Source organism: Melanotaenia boesemani, chromosome 6 (assembly GCF_017639745.1).
Source record: "Melanotaenia boesemani isolate fMelBoe1 chromosome 6, fMelBoe1.pri, whole genome shotgun sequence".
NCBI classification, from domain to species: domain Eukaryota; kingdom Metazoa; phylum Chordata; class Actinopteri; order Atheriniformes; family Melanotaeniidae; genus Melanotaenia; species Melanotaenia boesemani.
Window position 1 is genome coordinate 16,256,839 of NC_055687.1, and position 21,185 is coordinate 16,278,023.

Here is a 21,185-nt window from a genome sequence, read left to right on the forward strand (position 1 = left end):
TTTAATTAATTTTTTCATATTTCACACTGCTCAAGCCTCACATACCTACACTGCAAAATGACGTCATATCACCCCGTTTTGGTTCCCTTTAACACATGAAGATTTGGACACAAACACAGCTGCAGAGTTTTTGTTTCAAATGCATCACTTTTAATGAACATTACAAAATTGTATAGGAAAAATCATCCCCCACCACCCACATCCCAATTTTCTTTATTTACTTACGAAGGGTAAGGCAAAAAGTAGTCTCTTGAAATAGAAATTCATCAATTAATAATCAACATGCCATGTATAAATATTACTGAAATCTGGGCCGTTGCTACAGTGAGGTTTGTCCTCTCCGTCTGTGTGAAAGGACGGTGGCAGCAGCAGCAGCAGAGCCGAGGAGTCCTCCAGCAGGTAAGGGTTATTTATTCCACCTCCACCCACTGAAGATGAAAATAAAAAAAAAAAAAAAACAAACAACAAAAAAAAAAAAACAAACAAAACAAAAGACTTTCCTACAGTAGGATGGGATGTGTGTACTTCACTCTATTAGTATCACCTGCTGTTGGAAACATGAGCAGGCCATAGTTTAAGCAAAAAACAGTTTTTGTCTTACTTTATGTTCAGAATGAGACAACTCCTCAAATTTACCCCCCCCCCCCCCCAAAAAAAGCAAACAAACAAAAGAAAAACAAAACAAAACAGCCATCTGCCCTTACTCATGGACATCAGAGTGATATAAGAGGTACCAAAATGACTGATTCACTTTCACATCTGTATATTTCAGTGTGAGGGCTGGGCTTGAATCAAGGCAGACGCACAGAGGAGTGGCACAGACTTAAAAGAGGAAAAAGAGATGAGGATGTGGTAAATTAAACCAAAAAACATAATTCAGAAAAGGCAGGAGAACACTGCAACTCGTTTCACAAAATCTTATCCAAACCTACAAAATGTTCTTATTCATAAAAGTTGTTAAAACTATAAAAAAATCAAGTCTTTTTTTTTTTTTTTTTCTTTTATCACAAATCAAATCTAGACCAAATGAATGGTATAAAAAAACATTCACTGATACAAGGCCATTTTGAGTTGGATGTTAGTGTACAGTGTGCAATAGACAGTGCTTGTATAACCACTAGCAGCCTCGATATCTCATGATCTAACTCTTTCTGCAGAGAGCTGTATGCATGTTACATTTTTACATTAGGAAGAGTTATACATGTCAACGCTGTGTTTTAACCTTCTGTTCAGGCTTAGTGCTGCAGCTAAATGAGTGCTAGACGTGGGACAAGAACAATGAAACAAAACACACTGGAGCCAAAAACAGACTCTGAACCTGTGACTCATGAGTGCTATTCAATGTCCACAGCCTGTAGAGTCTCTCAAGTTTCACAAGTCCCAAATGTCTTTAAATAAAAAAAAATACAGAGAGACAGAGAGAGAGAGAAAGAGAGACAGAGAGAGAGAAAGAAAGAAAAGAGAGAGAAAAAGAAAAGAAACAGGAAATTGCCGCTGATTGGCTCACAATTACCGCATGTGGCACAATGGTAATTTCCCGTAAACATTTTCCAAAATGTTTATAAAAACACCCCTCCCACTTAGAAACACAAAAATATATATATATATATATATGGAAATTTATTTTTACATAGACTATTATTTATATATATATATGTATATATATATATATATATATATCACATTACTAAAGGCCTTAAAATATTTTCCATTCTGCTCCTTGAAAGTCACAGTTCCCTTCAGAGGATATTCAGCCTCATATGGACCTGGAAGAAAAAGAAATCCCTTATTGGACTCTGGATAAATGTCAACGAAACAAAAAAAAAAAGAAGTGAATTCTCACCTGCTTTAAACAAGCTTTTACTCCTGCTTTTTATCACGCCGCTCTTTTTTGGGCACCAGTGCCTTACGAAGGTATGGCATAATTAAATAAGCTGTGATGAAGAACACATGGCCACAGAAATAGACCGAGTAATACACCTGGAAGAAAGAACGTAGTAGAAAGTAAGTAGAACACTCATCTATAAATTCCAAATTCTTCTGTACATGTCTCTCAGTTCTTTATAAACACCAGCTTCTATCCTTCTCTCAGTGAGCACATCCTCTGTGTAACCCAGTTACTATCTGTCAATTCCTGAAAACTTGCTTATCAGCTTTCTATAATATGTTTTAAGATTTCCCCCATGTCACTAAATGTTCCTTGTAAATCTCTTTTAAGACTATACAGAAGAGACTGACAGGAGCTTTGTGTGCAGTACCACCATTCTTTTCACCAGACACAAAAGACAGGCAAGGTGTTCTGCCCCATAGATGCACTTAAACTTTTGTTGAAGGCAAGGCAAGGCATATTTATCTGTTTAGCACATTTCATCTACAAGACAATTCAAAGTGCTTTACATAAAACAATAAAAGCATTACAGCGGGGTGCAAAAAGCAATAACAAGTGCATTAAAAAAACAAACTTAAATATTATATATATAGAAATTAAATAAAAACAGAAAGAAAAAAAGCTAAAAATAAAACTGATAAAATGCAAGAAATAAAGTTCCAGTGGGGGAATTTAACTTTTGTTTTGTTAAAAGGCAGCAAATAGAAAAGTTTTTAACCCTGATTTAAAACTGCTGAAAGTTTCAGCAGACCTGCAGTTTTCTGGGAGTTTGTTCCACATGTGAGGAAAAACTGAACGCTGCCTCCATGTTTAGTTCTGACCCTGGGAACAGAAAACAGACCTGACCCTGATGACCTGAGGGATCTGGTTGGTTCATAACTAGCCAGAAGATCCTGAATGTATTTTGGTCCTAAACCATTTCGTGCTTTGTAAACTAACAGCAGGATTTTAAAGTCAAGAAGCCAGTGTAAAGATCTGAGGACTGGAGTTATATGATCCACTTTCTTGGTCTTAGTGAAGACTGGAGCAGCAGGGTTCTGGACTAACTGCAGCTGTCTGATGGACTTTTTAGGGAGACCTGTGAGGACAGCATTACGTCCAGTCTACTAAAGATAAAAGCATAGACAAGTTTTTCGAAAATAATGCTGAGTCATCAGTCCTTTAATCCTCGACATGTTCTTTAAGTAATAAAAGGCTGACTTCACAACTGTCTTAATATAACTGCTAAAATTCAGGTCTGAGTCCATGACTACTCCCAGATTTCTGGCTTGGTTGTTAGTTTTTAACTTGCCTGTTTGAAGCCGGGTACTGACAATTAAATCTTTCTTCCTTGGCTCCAAAAACTATTTGTTGTCTCCATTTAACTGAAGGACGTTCTGGCACATCCAATCTTTGATCGATTCACTTGATCAGAGTTTGGGTCAGACTGTAGTCTCCTGGTGAGATGGTTATGTAGATTTGTGTGTCATCAGCATAACTGTGGTAACATATTTTGTTGTTTTTCATAATTTGAGTGAGTGGCAGCATGAAGATGTTTAACAGCAGTAGCTCCAGGATGGAGCCTTGGGGAACTCCACAGGTTATTTTAGTTCACTCAGATTAATAGTTACCTATAGCCACAAACCAATTAATTTCTGTGCCTGAAAGTCCTACTCAGTTTTTCAGCTGGTCTAGAAAATGATGTTATGGTTGACCGTCTTAAATGCAGCAATGAGATCTAGTAGTACCAGGACTGAAATGTTTCTGTTCTGTGCTGAAGAGGATGTCACTAAGGACCTTAACTAGAGCAGTCTCAGTGCTGTGGTGTGGCTGAAAACCTGACTGGTAGACATTAAAACACTTATTTAGTGCCAGGAAGTTGTGTAGATGTTGGAATACAGCTTTTTCTGTAATCTTACTAAGAAGGGGAGGTTTCATATTAGCCTGTCGCTGCTCATGAGTAATGAGTCTAGGTTTTTCTTTTACAGATGACGGCTGATTTTAGGCTCTGAGGGAAGACACCTGAAAGCAGAGACGTATTTACAATCTGTACGATATCTAAGGCCATGCATCCTGAAACATTACTGAAAAACCTGGTTGGCAAGGTGTCAAGACAGCAAGTGGTGGTTTTCATGAGGCCAATGATCTTAACCATGTTTTTAGAACTGATTAGAGAAAAGTGTGTCATGGTGTTCATGTCTCTGAGTGGACATAGGGACATATGTCCTGCCCCTGGCATGGAAGCACTGACTAACTGCCTGATTTTCTGAATTTTGTCAGTAAAGAAAAAAGCAAACTCATTCCAGGCCCAGTTGGATAGAAGTTCTGGGGTTACTGACACAGAAGTTACCTTGTCAACAGTAACAAACAAGACATGAGCATTATTGCTATTCTTAGTAATGATATCAGAAAAGAAAGATTGCCTTGCATTTCTCAGCTTCAGATAATAAATCCTCAGTCTCTCTTTATAGATCTCATAGTGAACCTGCAGCTTTCTTTTTCGCCACCTGCTTTTTAGCTGTTCGACATTCTCGTTTTTCAGCTCTTACCAACGTGGCATTTTTTCTTGGAGCTCTCTCATGGAGCAACATTCATCACCACAACCTTGAAATAAAGTGACGCATCAAGGAAGGTCTCTGTGTTGGCTAATTAAATAGTTGTTAGTAGACAACTGCAGCAGGTTACATGCAATACTTAAATATGAAATCACAGAGTAGTGTTTTGGCAATGTTACCTTTTGGCTTACAACTTACTTCACGGTCAGATGTAATGGCTATATGTGCTTACCTATTTGGAATTAAATGGTCCAGCAATGAAGGGAAAAAAGACCTAGCTCCGTCAGGGCATCTATCGCCATTAAAAGTCCTTCATTCATATAATTTTCCCTTCAAAAACATTAGTAACCTACATATGATCAAATGTTCAACAATATTCAAATGTTGTCAGATCAATGGAATGAAGAGCAAAACTGTAATGAATACCTTTAAAATTTAGAACAGTTTTGCTTATATTACAACAGACTGCCTTTTTAATAAAAGAACTCGGGTGCTGTCCTTGCCTGCAGTAGCTGAAACATTTTGATGCATGATGAAATACAAAAAGTGACAAAGACAATTCGGGAAACCCAAGTAGCTACAAGCCTAAATTAGACATGAATGGGATGACATTTGTTTCCCAAAGGTCCAACAGCTGCTCTCCTCAGTTCACAGACATTTACGGCTTGTTGTTAAAAGAAAACTGTTGCTACACTGTGGGAAACATGGCCCTGTACCAACTTTTATTTTAGTTGCTGCAACTGAATTCAAGATGAGCCAATATATTTAATGAAATAGTAAAAAACATCTAACTTTCAGCATCTGTTTATTAGGTTTTTATAGTGAATAAAAATTGTTTTATGGGATTGTTTAATAATTAAATTGTGTTTTAATGTACATTTTTAATAAATAGGTGAAACTGGATCCTGGGTTATACTATAATATCACTGCTGTCTGAACAACACACTCCTCACAAGCTAATCTTTTTGTGTCCTCATTACTCAGTCCACTCTGTAGTTTAAATCTGACATCTAAACTGCTGCCAAAGATGATTAATTACTACAAGTGAGAAAAAAAAAAAGATCTCTCAAATGATTAAGGAGCTTTGTGTACCTTGAGCCACTTGTCGTAGGTGAAGAGGCAGAATGGCACAAGAGGATAACCCATGAAAAGCCAGTGGAGAAACTGCTGGACTACATAGATGAGGGGGTAAAGCCAGCTGTTGGCCAAGTTTGTCAGCAGGGGACTATCCCGCACTATTGTCAGGGCCTGTCAAGCAAACACACACACAGCTTTGATAATACAGCAGAGGAATAATTATTTCATAAACTGATGGCACATTATGAATGTAACCATTACTTGAATTACAAGCCAATTCCACAGCGAGGCATAATCGATCGGTTGTATTAATTAATAACAAAAGATAATGCCTTGTTAATAATTCAACATTTTCTTTATGATGCAGACAGAGCACAAGGATATCTTTTGACAAAAAGGTTGCACTGACAAAAAAAAAGTAAAGTAAACAAAAACAAAAAATAAAAATATTTAACCACCAACTGAAATAAACAGTCTGAGCTTCCTGCACATAGATACTATGTTATCAATTGGTTTTGCGCTGCAGTTGAAGTATACCTGTCTCTCCACAGTGATGATCAAAAACTCCATGGAGAAGCATAAGACGTATCCGGAATGAAGGCCGTGCCAAATTGTCAAAAAGAGCAGCGTGGTCACATGAGATAAAGTCTTATTGCCCAGGAACTTCAACCGCTTGAATACATGTCTTCAAAGAAAAAAGAAAAAATAGCTTAAGTTATGGATTGGCTCTTTTACGCCTTAAATGAAGCCATGAAGCAGTCAGAAATGCTTATTGCATCAGTTGTCACAGTGGCATGCACTCGTGTACCTGCAGGTTGTTGTTGCATAGCAACAGAGTTATATTAGAACAACTCTCTGCTTCTACCAGGATATTCAGTCTGTTGGCTGACCTACAGCGTTATAATATCGTAGACAAATGCACGTTATGTTTTCGATCCCCAGACCAACACCACCCAACCATGAGTATTAGCTGTAAAGACGAGGACCTGACGTATGAACATCAAGTTCTGTTTTGTGTGATACTTGCTTGTGGCTCAACGGGATTCAGAATGCAAACACACTCTCAAAGTTTTGAAAACAGATTTGGGAGAATGCTTTCGGTCATTTTTTTAATTGTCAAAACCAAATATTGGATGAACACATGCATATGAAACACAATGAATGCCACTGTGCTATTAAAATACTTAATATAAAATGTGCACTACTGGGAATTAAACTAATTTTCACATTAAAGGTGGAAAAGGTAAAAGTTGTGCATCATTCTTTGTTTTTTATATATACTTTGAGTGTAGATGAATGACTGTATGAATAAATAAATAATGATAAATAAATAATGAAAGGATGAATGGATAAGCCATTTGACACATCTACACTAATCAGCCTCAGGGAGTTTGGAGGATGGATGCTGCTGCCAGGTATGTGGCAAGTGTCAAAGTAACATCCATGTGGAAGCCAGGATTCAGGTTTTCTCAACACATTGCAATGCAACACATAAGCAGCGTTACTCACTTTACCCGTCAGGTTGGAATTTTGAGGCTGATCACTGTAGATAAGGCCCCAGGTCTATAAAACCTGTAGCTCTCCTCAAAATAATACGAGAAGGAAACATGAAAGGCATAACAAGTCTTTTCTAATTTCAGGTTTGACTAGCTTTCATTATCATGACATCTTGTTGCAACATCTTTTTCATCTGGGAAATTAGAGCCAACACCTGCTTACCTTGACAATTCAGTTGTTAATATTCATGGTTGTTGGTGGATGAAAATTAGCTGTTTGTTTTTTTCCTCTCTCTCTGATTTACTGGTGAGTCAGTGAAACTGACTCAGAGCATTTTAACAAAGGGATCGGAGGCATTTTGGTTGTCATTTCAAAATGCTTTAGATTATATTTTGTACATATGTGAATTTAAAACATTTCTTGCTAAAGAATAAGACTTTAGAAAAATAAAAGGCATCTATTGTGCCAATCCAATGCAGCTAAACAGAGTTCCTATTAAACAGCCTTGATTTGTGCTGAGAGATTAAACTCAGAAGTGGTGCACATGTGACTATAAATAAACCTTCTTTTGTAGGCTAAACAATTAGATCATCCATGTCATGTTGCCTGAAAGCTTTCCATCCACCAGGTACACACTAATCTCAGCCATCAGTTTAACACTTATCAACTTTATCAGTTACATTTCAACATTCTTGCAACTTGCATTTCCATTTCAGAGCTAACTCCCACCCCACTTCATGCCGAGCCACCACCACTTTCTGCACCTGCAGCAGTTTGGAGAGTAGAAAGTGAAATTAAGCACAAGTTCTTACTGCATTCAGCTGAACTGGACCATGTAATAAACCATCTGTTCAATAAATAAATTGCTTTGCTCACTGTGGTCATCAAATTATGTCACACGTTTAAAGAATTTCATGCATGAAGCTCATGCTGGAAAACTGTCAACGGTTGTCACCTTTTAAACCCTCCCAGGATGTCCACTCCCTCTTTGTGATTCTTGAACTGTTGCTCCCTCTTCTTCACTTTTATCTCAGTAAATTTTTAACTTTTACAAGCAGGCTTCAAATATAAGCAGGAGAACACCTGAGACTTCAGACTTAAGCACTGACCTGGCTGCCCAGGCATTCGTGTTAATGTTGAAAGAAGAAATGGTTCCTCCAAAAAGTGGGGTAGTCTCAAAGAGCCACACCTTCATGTTGGCACAAGCGTCCCATTGGGGCTTACCATCCACTACTCCATTATAACCGAGTCCAGTTAATATACATACACCCTCCTGTAACATAAAACATATTATTTATGTAAGTTCACAAAATGAAGAATAAGAACTTAAAACTGGGTCTATAGATGATGGAAATTGTTGTGTTTTTCTGGTAATGCTCTCTTGGAGTTCAGCCAGCACGGTGTGTTAATAAATGTTTCTATTAATGAGGCGAATTTCAAGGAAATATCAAAAGATGTTGACCAGTTTTTATATGCTGCAAAATTAACTAATTGCGTATGATTAGGATAAATAATGACAAATAAATGAATAAAAAAAAGAAAAAAGAAAATACACCATAAAGGCAGAACCTTTGCCGTAAGCTACACATCCAGCTCACACACCTGTCTGCTGGTGTTTTGCCTTAATCTTTTATTGTTTTGGGTTCAAGCTCTTTAGTTAGTTTCAGTTCCTTTTCAAGTCGGGAATCACTGGTGTCAGTTTCAAACTGTCCATTTCTTTTGTTGTTTAAATATATTTTTGTGCTTTGGGTCATTGTCCTGGTCTAAGACCCAAGATCTTGACCTTATACCAAGTTCTCAGTAACTAGGAAACATACGTCATCCATCAGTCTCTTATTCATCTTTTGATGTCTTAATTTCTTTGATAAATTCACTTCCTAAAATTTATAGGCAGCAAAGCAGCCCAGCAGCAGCAGCCCAATAAAACTGCATTCCAAAAGGGCTTCTTCTGTCCACAAAACACAAGTCAAAAGCTCTTTGGGGTGGTCTACGATAGTTTTTAAAACTTTAATTTTATCCCTTTGCTTCTTTTGTACAAAAGTAGTGTCTGTTTTTGCCTTTGCCCAGAGAATCTGACTTTATTCAGCTGAAACCACCTCTCCAGATTCCTCCAGTTTATCCTGGAGCTCTATAAATGTCTTGTGTGTTTCTTTTCTCTACAATCTGCACAAACATCTCATAATGTATTTTCTTTAATCCCACATGCTTAAAAAAAAAAAAAAAAGTATGGTTTTGCAATTTAAATTAAAAAAGTGCCAATAATTGCAGATTTTTTGTTTCTATATTAGATGGAAAGCTTTTGCTTTTATTCTTTTTAATGCAAAAAACATTTTTAGAACAAATCTCTATTCATGTTAGAGCTTACAATTCAGGGGTAGTGATAATTCTGACAACACTGCAGCTGTTTGTAATAAAGCAAAGACAGGCTACTTACCGCTATAACCCAACAGCTGACATATTTATACAAAATAACTTTGCCCCAAAGCAGAATAAACACACAGCGATACCAGAATGGCTGAGCCTGTAGAGAGAAAATAGTTCTCAGTTTAGAGTATTAAAATAAAATAAGCTTTTTCTTGTCTCTATATCAGTAATGGTCATTTGTAAATCATTTTGTTGTTCTCACCTCATACTCATCTGTTAAGTAGTAGCTGTCAGGGTATGAGGGACTAAATATTGCATAAATCACCAGGCAAAGAAAACCCACAGCAAACCTCTCCATAGCTGGAATAACACTAAAAGAGGAATGAGGGTTAAAAGAAAAGGGATGTTAACTAAGGAGCCATGTCACTGGGTCTTGTCTTTTTAAAACAAAAATCTTATTAAGATTACCTTTCAGCTCATTTTGCTATTAATCACACCCGATTTTCTCACTTTTTTACCTGTTGGGAGGCTTTCCAGGGCAGTCGGTGAGCTCCCCTGCCACCAGCTTCTGGTAGCTTCGCAATGTAAACTGGGGACCCACCAGGAAGCCTCCATAAAAGTAGGAAAAGCCTAGCACTTCAAGCAGTGAGGGCACTGATGGCAGGGCACCACTCTTTTGCTCTGAACTCAGCTGAGACTAGAATTTAAGAAGACGGAAAGGACACAAATAAAGAAAAGACAAATGAGGATAATAAGAAATGAAAAAAGGACACATTAATACATTAAACACAGCAGTAAAATTTGTGCATATGCATGTAGACAAACATGGCTGCACTAAATAGTCCCTGACATCCAACTGAAAGCTGCAAACAAGGTTGTTTCAGTGTACTGAACCCTGACTCTTGGCTTTCACCTGACTAATAACAACCACAAGAAGAGAAAATGTAGAAACATTTACACAATAATGAAAAAGACTAAATGAAAAAAAGCACAAAAAAAATAATCAGGATTAAGATTCAAATATGAAAACACAGAGTGGACATTAGTAGCTGTTACAGCTCACTGTCGTGGACAAAAACAGCTGCTAAACTAAATGTATAAAAAAAAAAAGTTCAAACTGATCAGACCAGCCTAATGTTATCAAACCCTTTAGAGAAGAAAAGGGAAGTCAGAGACGCAAAAATCAGCAGCAGACAAGTGAACAACCCAGGACATTATAAAGAAAATAATTTAGTTGTAACCAAGAGACTGCTTCGAATGAAAAAGAAGGGCTGTGTAGAGGGTTAGCCCTGCTCCTCTCCACATAAAGCCCTTTTTATCGTGGTGGTTTAAATTTGAAGAACTAGTGGAATAATGCCTCCTAACCCTGCAGTGAGCTGAGCTTAGTGTGAGCAACTTTCTTTGAGGATAACACAGCTGGAGAAGAGGATTGAAACACTGCAAGACATTCGTGTGAATGAAGAATTTATTGACTCTATTGCAGCTTCTGTACAAGCTACTGAGTTGTCTAATGGATTAAGTCAAATCTTCAGATGCGAAGGCAGGTAGAATGTGGAGCCTCCTGCTACAGACCTGGCTGATACACTTGCTTGGATGTGTTCAAACAACACTGAAATAACTGGGGAAAATCCCAAACCCGAAGGTCCTACTGGAACTGTGTTGGTGCCAGACCAAAGTCATCAACCCTGGCCAGAACCTGGTCTGATGTTGTTCGTCGCAGAGGTAAATCCAGCAGGAAAGTCTCACTGCATAATAAATATGATGTGTTGACTCATTAAAATGAAGGATGATGAATGTAATAAATAAAAACTTCAGAAATAGCCTTAAAACTCAGCTCAGGGCTAACCAGACCAGGAGGAGAGGGCAAATTTCCACAAACAGGAGGACTAGAGAAGCTATCAGCGCCTCCACACAAAAAGAAATAGACAATTCTGATTGGGGACTCTATAACACAGCATGTGAGGATGGCAAAGATGGAAAATCTAACACTTTTTGATACATCAGTCAGGGTACTGATGGAGATCTTGCCGACCATTTGGTCTTCACATCCAGATGGTATGAAGATTATTGTCCACACAGGGTCTTTTGATATTCTGAGCAGGAAAACTGGCTCAGAGATCCTGAAGAAAAAACTTTTCTCTGCTTTTGGAGAGACTGTGTCAGTTTGGAGCACCATGTTTACATTTCAGGACCCATCACTACAGGGGGTAAAGGAATTGAACTTTTCAGTAGACTTCTTGGCCTGAACACATGGTTATCAAACGCATGTATCGCCCATGGAATAAATCTAACTGGATGCAGATTACTTGGTGCACACTTGTGTCATGCTGTTGGGACGGCAAACCCAAACATGAGTGTACAGATAAGAGCGAAGTAGACTGGATTACTGTAATGGTCTTTCAACAGGACTTCCTAAAAACATCTGCAGCTCATCCAGAACGCTGCTGCTAGAGTTTTAACCAGGACTAAGAGATCTGAACACATCACACCAGTTTTGAAATCTTTACACTGACTTCCAGTCAGTCAGAGAATAGATTTTAAAACCCTTCTGATTGTTTACAAATCCCAGAATGGTTTAGGCCCAGAATACATCTGTGATATGTTCAGAGAATATAAACCTAGCAGAGCTCTTAGATCCAAAGACTCTGGTCAACTAGTCCAGACCAGAGTCCAGACTAAACATGGAGAAGCAGCATTTAGCTGTTATGCTGCAAACAAGTGGAACAAACTGCCAGTGGAGATTAAACTTTCACCAAATGTAGACATTTTTAAATCCAGGTTAAAAACATTTCTTTTCTCATGCGCCTATGCATTAAATCTGCACGTAAACTTTTTAACTTATCTTGATTTTATTCATTTTAATGTAATTTATTATTTTATTGTGATTCCTGCTATGTGTTGCAGCCTTTTACTTTTCTTAATATCTGTAATGCTTTTGTTTTATGTAAAGCACTTTGAATTGTTCTGTACATGAAATGTGCTATACAAATAAACTGCCCTGTCTTTCCTTAATGATGTTTATAATAATGCAGAGGCACAGCCCTGTAGTTGTGCAAATATTATTTTTCTTCTTCATCTTCCTCATTCATGCTGTTGTGTTGAGGCCAAATATTTAAATCATCTATTCAAAAAAATGCTAATAAAGACAAGCAGTGAGTAAACCTGTGACACAGACAAGCATGCAAAAAAAAAACAAAAAAAAAAAACAAAGAGATCAGCCAACTCACTGGTTCCTTCCCGCCGTCATAGTAATCAAATGACAAACCTGTAATCAGAAAATGCAGCTAGTGTTAGCTACTACTGATGGTCATGATCACTTAACAAACACGAAAGCATGCAGAGGGAGTTAATTGTTTGGAAAATAGGACGAAGTTACACCAACGGGAAGCTATTAAGCCAAACACAATGACTTAACAAAAAAACAAAACAAAACAAAAAAAAAAAAACAGAAAACCCTCTCTATAAAACTAATAATCTCAAGCAAAGAAGGGCAAAGTGAGCTGTGGTCGACTCACCAATAAGTTTAAGTGTGAGGACACAATGAGGCATGGTCCACTTGATGTCATACTCCTCTGTCGCTGTGTAGTAATATCCTGCCAGCAGGTACAGCTACAACAACAGGATGACAGTACATTTCTTTTAAAAATAGAAGGAGCAAATATAAGTATCTGAACAACTGAGTGGAGCAGAAGACTTTGACTTCTTTAAGGAAGAAATTGCCCTGAAGACTTTACAGGATGTGATGTTTAAATAAAAAAATATACGAATATGGCATTAAAAACAAGCGTGTGTAAAGAGAAATCTGTACAAGAAGCAGGTGACATATCAGAAGAAGTCACTTTTAATACATGGCATTAAATTAAAAGTAGATAGACAAACACAGCATTTAAAAAGATCAATGTGGAAGTCCATTTCTGCCATAGACACAAAGTTTTTCCTGAGCATCTCTGTCTTCTTCCAGTTGCTCTCAACAAGTGACAGAGCACCCAGAAATCTCATAAAAGTTTCTTATCTTTTTAAAGAGGCGCTGGTTTCTATTTTCAAGCAACTAATCATATGTACAAGGATGTCACCATAGAAACCAAAAAAGTGTACAAGCTGCTCCTCCAATTGAATTGATCAGTCCCAATTTGTACTTACATTATTTCAGGTAAAAATGACCACAACAAATACAATAAATAAATAAATAGAAGTTACTCATGAGCAATGCAACACTTGTAATAAGTAGCAAACCAGATTAATGAGTAATTTCAGAAGAAAAAATAAACATTCCAACACCCCTCTTCTCTTTTTTCTGGCAGAAAAAAACAAATCTCATAACTTCCAAGACCAGGAAAATAATATTAACATTATTAAAAGAATGAGCTTCGATTAGACACAAAATAAAAAAAATAAAAAAAAAGATGGGGAACAACCTCACCATTTGAAAGGTAAAACTGCTCAGGACAGCTGTTACCGTCCTTCCCATGAGTCTCAGCATCAAGAACTGGACTAAGATGCATACTGCGGAGTGATAGAGCTGAGAGCCTGGGAAAGAAACGGATAGAGGGAGGATGAGGATGATGGTGAGTGCAGTCGAGTTTGACCTGTAGGAGGATATTGACAGCAATCCTCCGTGAAAGCTCAGCATCAGATGAGACATAAAAAAGACAAATAAACAAATAGGACTTAAAATGAGGTTTCAGATAGAAAAATAAAGCAACAGACCTGCTGTAAAATCCAAGTGCAGCCAGAAAAGAATAGAGACAAGAGAAAAAATAAATAAATGTAAGGAGTTTGTATTTATTGTAGCATGCCACTCAAACTGTTACACTTGTCATCATTTTGGTTTAGCTTGAATCATTTGGAAGATTGAGAGATTTAAATTGCTTGCTGGCTGGTAAAAATTGATAAGAAACTATTTCAATATAAAAAATAATTTAACAAAAATAAAAACAAAAACAAAAAGCACAACACTATCTACTTAGGTTGCTTGTGTAATTAGGTTCACAGTCTGTTGTTCAATCATATATAATTTATGGCCATTAAAAAACTAAAAAATATCAGAAATACTAATTTAAGATGCTGATATGATAAATAATCTAATGAAAAAATTTGCATGAAAAATTTTTTTTGTTTTTATCGACTACTTGATTGATCTCTGCAGCTCTAAACTGAATACATTTTAATTTTAGGTGGCTAGATCAACCAAACCTGTCCAAAAACATCACCTTAAGCTCTGATGTTTTTTATTATTATTCTTCTGAAGCAACAGATCAAAAGGAGGAAAGTTTAAATGATGAAAATGACTTGAATTTACAGCTAGAAATGCACTGTACTGTGCACACAGTAAACCAGCCTGGGTTACATGCATAAAATTTAGATATAGATCTCTAGTGGTTGGACCTGCTAGGGAAGTCAAAGATCATCTCATGTACTTCCTCAGAAATACTTCAACAGAAACCAATGATTCATCCACATTAGGACAGAGGTGCATCCAGAAGATTTCTGATAAGTGGGCTGGGCAGGACCACAAACAAGGAAAAGGGTGGTACATGCAAATTAGATTTTTTTGATTTTGTTTTTATTTGTTTGTTTAATGATGTAGATGTTAGGAAACAATGATGAACCGATTATTACAACTAAAGTGGTCATTTAAAGTGTAACTACACCCCCTACTTTTTGCATATCTCCACCCACTGCCAAATTTTGAAAAATGCCTGAAATTGCAAAGGTTGGGGTGGGAGCACGAGGGAACCTCCGCCTGTAAAATGTGAAGCCTATGTGGAAGTGCAAAAAAGTTGCAGTTCCCCCCTCATCCGCTAGGGGCTGGCTCCAAAACAGAGCAAATCCCCATAGACTCCCATGTTAAAAAGACCAACTTCAGAGCAGAAATAAACATGTTTAAAGCCTGGTTCAAAAATCCAATTTAGGATTAATCGGTCAAGTTTACCTTCATGACAACTGTGAGGGGAGTGAATTTTTTTCCTTACTCATCCGTTTGGATGTTATTTAATCTTGAAATTCGGCATAATTAGGGGCGTGTCCTTTTGATTGACAGGTATCCAGTATCTGCGGAAAGAAGGGAGAGTGTAGCACAAACGCAGTTTTTAGCTGGCTAACAGCGTGCCTTAGCTTTAGCCCGCCCACCTCCGTTAGCTGGTTAGCTACCATTGCTCGGGGTCAACTTGGTTAGCTCTTAGCTACAGGCAGCTCGGAGTTTGACGGTTGTCAATCATCCAACCCCACCTTCGCAGTCCCCCTCTCAGCTCGACCTCTTTGCCCATTTTTGGATTTTCCGGGACTAACAACATGCATTACGCTACCAAGATGCTGATGGTGGGAACACCCAATGAGCTTCACTTTTGCTTTTCAGAAACCTACGGGTGACGTCACGGAGGCTCCGTCCATCTTTTATATACAGTCTATGGGTGGGAGGTGTGGGATGACCAGGAGGAGGAAAGTGGGCGGGTTGAGATGCACAGGCAGAAATGACTGACAGACAGCAGCTCACTGGCAAGATGCAAAGTGAAATTCACAAAGCACCTACGCCACAGAGCGGTCTTTGAGGTGGAAGACTTTTCCCCTCCTGAATCTTCTCAGCTTCACAAGAACAAGGTGGTCCTGAACCGTATCAGTCTAAGCCGTTAGCTCTGTTACACTGACCTGTCAGCAGCTCCAGCAGCTCTGGAAAGCTGCGGATACGCAGCAGGTTGCTGTAAGTTGCCGCTGCTACGATTTGAGTTGCTGTCGCCAGATGAGGATCAGCAGGTAAAGAATAAAGTCTGTTGTTACTTTTACGCCCTTCAAAAGCACAAATCCATCCCATTGCAGGAATATTTCATCAGAAACTCTGTGAAAGAATAGAAGTCTAAAACTATCAAATCTACATAAGTTGACATCCCTTCATATGCATTGGTGGGCGTGGTTTTGAATGTCTTCAGGACGAAGACCTGCCTATCTGCATCTGGCGGGAGGAGGCTGTGGGGTGTTTAAATTCCCATGTGACGTAGAGAAGCACCAGTACAACTCTACATCACGAAAAACAAAACCTGGTTTTACCCTGTAGGGGGCGTTATGAGCCTTTTTTACCCACAGTATCCCATTTTTTAAAGAAATTTAAAAATGACAAATTTTATCAACAGTATTGGTAGTTTTCATCACTATTCAGCAATACTGTGTTGTTTAAAGCTAAAAAAAAAACACATTTTTTGGGTGCATTACCCCTTTAATGTCAAAGCCAATAAGATTTATTTTTAACCAACAAATCCTTGATGAGGATGATTCTATATTGTATGGCTCATTGCTGCACAAACACTTACACCTCAGAGATAATGAGAAAATCTTGCTTTGAGGCATATCACAACTTTTATTAGTTTTGCTCCACCATTCTTGGTTATGCTGTTTTTTTCCCTACAGGTCATATATGTTGTTTTTTTTTTTTTTTACCTCCACCAAGGCAAAGGTTATGTTTTAGGTGGCGTCCGTCTTTCTGTCCATTTTTTACCAACATAACTCATAAAGGAGTTGACGAATTTTAAAGGTCCCATATTATACACTTTATTCCCAATCTGAGACCATTCATTAATATCTAAATGAAATATTTCCGCCATGGTATGGACAAATCGACCCTCAGTTTGAGTGCAGCGGCTTCTCTTCACCTCCCTCTTTTTAGCAGCTTCAGAAATGTGCCGTTTATGGTGGGCGGAACCCTGGTGGAGCAGCTCAGCTGTTGGCTCCGCCCATCGCATCGCCCGTCATGAGGTGATTGACAGGTTAGGCCTTAGCGGTTACTAGACGCTGATTACAGCGTAGTGAAGGATAAACAAACGCCGGAACACCGGAACCCATTCCTGAAGAAGTTCGAGCAAGAAGACTAACAGTACTGCTCTTACCTCTCCAGCTGTGTCAAGGACAGTTGGTATTGAACCTGGCTTCAGCTTCAAACGGTTGGCGAAGCCTGCTTTCCATGCACCCATGTTGTGGAAACAGTCCTCTTTGAAATGCTGGCCACAGACATGCAAAACCTTTGGAAGTTTTCCGGGTACATTTCCTCCAAAAATAAAATTAATCCACTCAGTCCTCGTGGGTTCAGTGGATGGAAGTAAAAAAACGTTTTCGTGTTCATTTATGCAGCCACAAACAGAACAGTGCTTCTGTCGCTTAGCCATGTCCGCTAACGAGGGTTGCCGAAGAGGGAAAAACACTGGGCGCTAGGTGATTTTTAGAGGGCGGGCTTTGAGAGCCGGTAGACGGGTCCATCGCTCTGTGGGGAGTGGTTATTGTCCCTTATGACGTCATAACGTACACGCTTTCAAACAAGCTCATTTCAGCGCTTACTTCCCTAGAGGTGGAGCAGGGGGGAGAGAGAGCGCCTGAAAGAGTTTCACACTTACGGGTCTCCTACACATGCGGGGGGACCAGTATGACTGTTCCAAAACCATTAAAAAGTGAATTTTGCATAATATGGGACCTTTAAGTAAATTTTCAGCAAATCCCCAAAATGGAATAAGAAACAACTGATTAGATTTTGGACGTGATCCGAATCACTGCCTGAATCCAAGAATTTCTTTTAGCACTAGAACCACCAGAGGGGGTCATTTTAACACCCGGCATAAATATGATAGAGGTAACATTTACAGAGGTCTCTTTTAATATTTTTTTATCATTCTGAAGTAGGCAAAGCTTCAATGAATAAATAATTACTACGGGGAGTTATGTTTGGCTTTTATTTCAAATAGAAAATGTTAAATACTTATTATTTGAGGAGGAACAATCAGAAAAAAGGATCATATATGCTATAGTAACGAAACAGACCGCTGGATGTTAGCTGATATCGAGCTTTTGTGTTGCTTTTTGTCTGTTTGTCTGTCTGTTAGAAACATAATTTTAAAAAGTTATAGACAGATTTTGATTTCAATTAAATTTTCAGGAAAGGTCAGAAATAGAATAAAAGAACAAGTGATTGCATTTTGGAGGTGCTCCGGATCACCGTCTAGATCAAGGAATTTTTTTTGAGGACTCTTTCCGATTGGGAGACGAGGATAATTTTGCCATTACAGCTTCTAATGCATAAGATAATGCCCAGGTCAAGAAGGTTCAAAATATAAGGGGTACTGGGTGGGCTGTTGACTGTATGCCTTGGTGGAGGTCTGCACTCTGAGTGCTTCTAGTTATCAAAGGGCCTGTCCTCCTACAAATATGCATGTAATATCCCTTTAAAATACACTTTAAATGAGTAATTTGTTTTATAATTATTAGTTGTTTATAATATCCACATTTATATAAAAGTATAATAAACATATCTGTCATCAGGTTTTGAAATAAGCAGCTCTGAATAAGGCCTGGCATATTTTCACATACTCAATGTATAGGAGCTTAAAAAATGTAAATATAGCATTGAAACATAATTAAATACACAGTTATATATTAAGCTGAATAATGTGAGTCTTCCCACCCACAACACATCTCCCTCTTCATCTCACCAAAGTTGAATGCTGCTAGAGCCAATCCAGACAATGTGTGGAACCAGTGGATAACTGTGGCAGGCTGGTAAAACAAGAACCGCCGATACACCAGTGCAAAGGGATACCCTGCAGGAAGCAGAGAGACAGATATAAAAGAAAATATGTTAATGGAGCTACACTACATGCTTTAAAATCAGCCAAGTGAGTCACAGTTCACACCTCCTGGTATTAAGAGCACTGACCTTGTGGTAAAAAACATGTCATGCAAACACAAGGGGGGCACATTACAATCACTGGTGTTAATACGTGGTGTAGATTGCTGCTTTTCAAAGGGAAAGGTAACTACTCTGTGCAAACACTCATATGTGATGTTGGTAAAACATATTGAAGTTAGTTTTTTTTTATTATATTCTGATTATATAAATATTTAACAATATAAGATACAAAATCCCGAGACACTGCACATGTAGCTCTGATACAGTATGTATATCAGATGATGTGGTAAAGCTTGATAGAAAGGGTGCTATAAAATTCACACAGCTAAAAATTAATTATTTGCTCCGGTCCGCTGCTTTAAGAGTTAACTAAGCCTGTTTTAAAAACCAAGCTACATATTTCTTACCTGTTAATCCAAAGTCTACTGTACAAACAAATGCCTTTGGATTGCTGCAGAAATGTTTGGGGAAGTCAGAACACCATGAAACAGATTAGCACATTGTTGTTGTTTTTTGCATCTGGTTTATTAATGTTTAGAGAACAGAATAACACGGGCATTGACTTTCAAAACTTTTGCAATCAACTCAAGTGTAAAACTGAATTAGAGCTAATATTTAGCAAAACTTAAAGGCAGAGTCTTCTCACCTTCTTGAGAAAAAAGAAACCACAAACAACACTAAACGGAAAACTGATACACATCTGTATGTCTTTAAAAAAAATGGTGGTAGTCTATGCCCAGATAGTGTTTTAGTTTAAAGCTGCTCCTCTAAAGTGTATGCCTCATCAAATTCAGAGCAAGCTATGTAGAAAAGGGAAACTTCCAAATCTATTTCAGTATTGTGAGGCAGTTACAATAGACATCAATATGATGAAACACGCATTAAGCAACATGGTGACAAGTACACATGCAATGGCTCAAGGGGTTAATCCAACCAAAGTCTAATATGAATGGCCACATTCAGCTTATAATATTGGTGGTGTGAGTGAAAAACAGACATGTCAATGTGTTGGAGCAAAGTCCAGAGAGTACAGGGTGAAGGAAGCCCTCCCCTAGCCCAAGGATACAAACGTGTTGCCCATCTTGGAAATGACAAACAGCATTCACCAACTTAAACTTAAATTAGACCTTCAAATCATGACATGTGTCAGAGTAACATGTCCTCATTTTCCCAAGAAGTAATATTTAAACTGGTTCCCACAAAAATAGTCATACAAGTACACTTACTTGCTGTCCTAAAGTAGAGCTATGTGTTCTCAGTTATGTGAACCTGAACAGGTGGAGGACATATTTTAACAGCCTATGCCATCTACTCAACATTTCCAGACCACCAACCCTGTCCCATTAAGTCATCCCTAACCCTGGAGCTAACAAACTGTAAATGCAAGTATGAATGCGTATTTTTGCAGGTAGCATCTTGTAACTACTAACTGTCAAATAGTGTCACAATTAACAAATGAATGTGACTCAGTTAACAGACATTAACCGTTGGTGGTCAGGTTTTGCAGGAAACCACTGGAATGTTTGAGTGTGTGCTTCCTGAAAAAGTGCCTGCTGTTTAGTGAAAGCCTGTGCTTGATTTATAGAGATATCGACTTGGATATGCAGTCGTAGTGACTAGTTTACAGCTTGGACCCGTTTATTGCCTCACTGAGCGTTGAGTTAGCTGACACAAGCAGTTACACTAAGCAAAGGGAGCACTTGAACCTTTCAGCTGGGTCGGTGTCATGTCGACCAGATTCAACATAAACGCGCACCTAATTCATGAAAAGAAACTCACCGATTAAAATTGATAAAATCAATCGAACCGCTGGCTCCGGGGATCCCAGGGACTCCGATAGTTTCTCCAGCAAGGGAGCCGCCATCTTTCTTGTGGGCGGAAACTTGTATTCACGGCGGTACAATGATCACAGACGTCCACACGCGCTCCTCCGCTTCTTTAAAGACACTGCCCCATTAACAGCAGGGCTCAACCTTCAACTGTGAAATTCTCCTCCTACATGGCCTCCTCTTTTGTCTATCTCTGCCCTTTCCTAACTGTTTCGCCTAGTTATTTATTCAAGTTTTTTTTTTCTTATAAATTTTTACTATAAAGCTCAGTGTCTCAGTGGTGGAGAACTCGGATGTGGTGTACCTGCTCAGTGGTGAATGAAAGTATGCCAATA

General features: G+C 38.3%; 1 protein-coding gene across 2 annotated transcripts; it reads right to left on the reverse strand.

The window, feature by feature from the left end:
* Positions 1-125: 125 nt before the first annotated feature.
* On the reverse strand, positions 126-21,001 carry lpcat3 (lysophosphatidylcholine acyltransferase 3). 2 transcript variants are annotated; one of them, XM_041987325.1, is made up of 13 exons: positions 20,801-21,001; positions 18,825-18,932; positions 13,781-13,890; positions 12,876-12,969; positions 12,588-12,625; positions 9,879-10,057; positions 9,623-9,731; positions 9,431-9,517; positions 8,106-8,269; positions 6,037-6,184; positions 5,515-5,670; positions 1,844-1,980; positions 126-1,766 (listed from the first exon to the last, which is right to left on the reverse strand). In XM_041987325.1, exons 1-12 carry the CDS (start codon positions 20,883-20,885, stop codon positions 1,861-1,863), a joined length of 1,398 nt encoding a protein of 465 aa, XP_041843259.1. In that variant the 5' UTR covers positions 20,886-21,001; the 3' UTR covers positions 126-1,766; positions 1,844-1,860. The 2 variants fall into 2 exon arrangements, with proteins under 2 accessions (XP_041843259.1, XP_041843260.1); XM_041987326.1 differs by having other exon boundaries at positions 13,781-13,887; positions 20,801-20,991.
* Between the last annotated feature and the right edge of the window lie 184 nt (positions 21,002-21,185).

Coding starts and splice junctions, on each gene's coding strand:
- lpcat3 (XM_041987325.1), bottom strand. CDS start 20,885: ATGGCGGCTCCCTTGCTGGAGAAACTATCGGAGTCCCTGGGATCCCCG. Junction 12,970..13,780: donor GCAGTTTTACCTTTCAAATG/GTGAGGTTGTTC, acceptor CTGTTGTTGTAG/CTGTACCTGCTGGCAGGATA. Junction 12,626..12,875: donor CCTCACACTTAAACTTATTG/GTGAGTCGACCA, acceptor TTCTGATTACAG/GTTTGTCATTTGATTACTAT.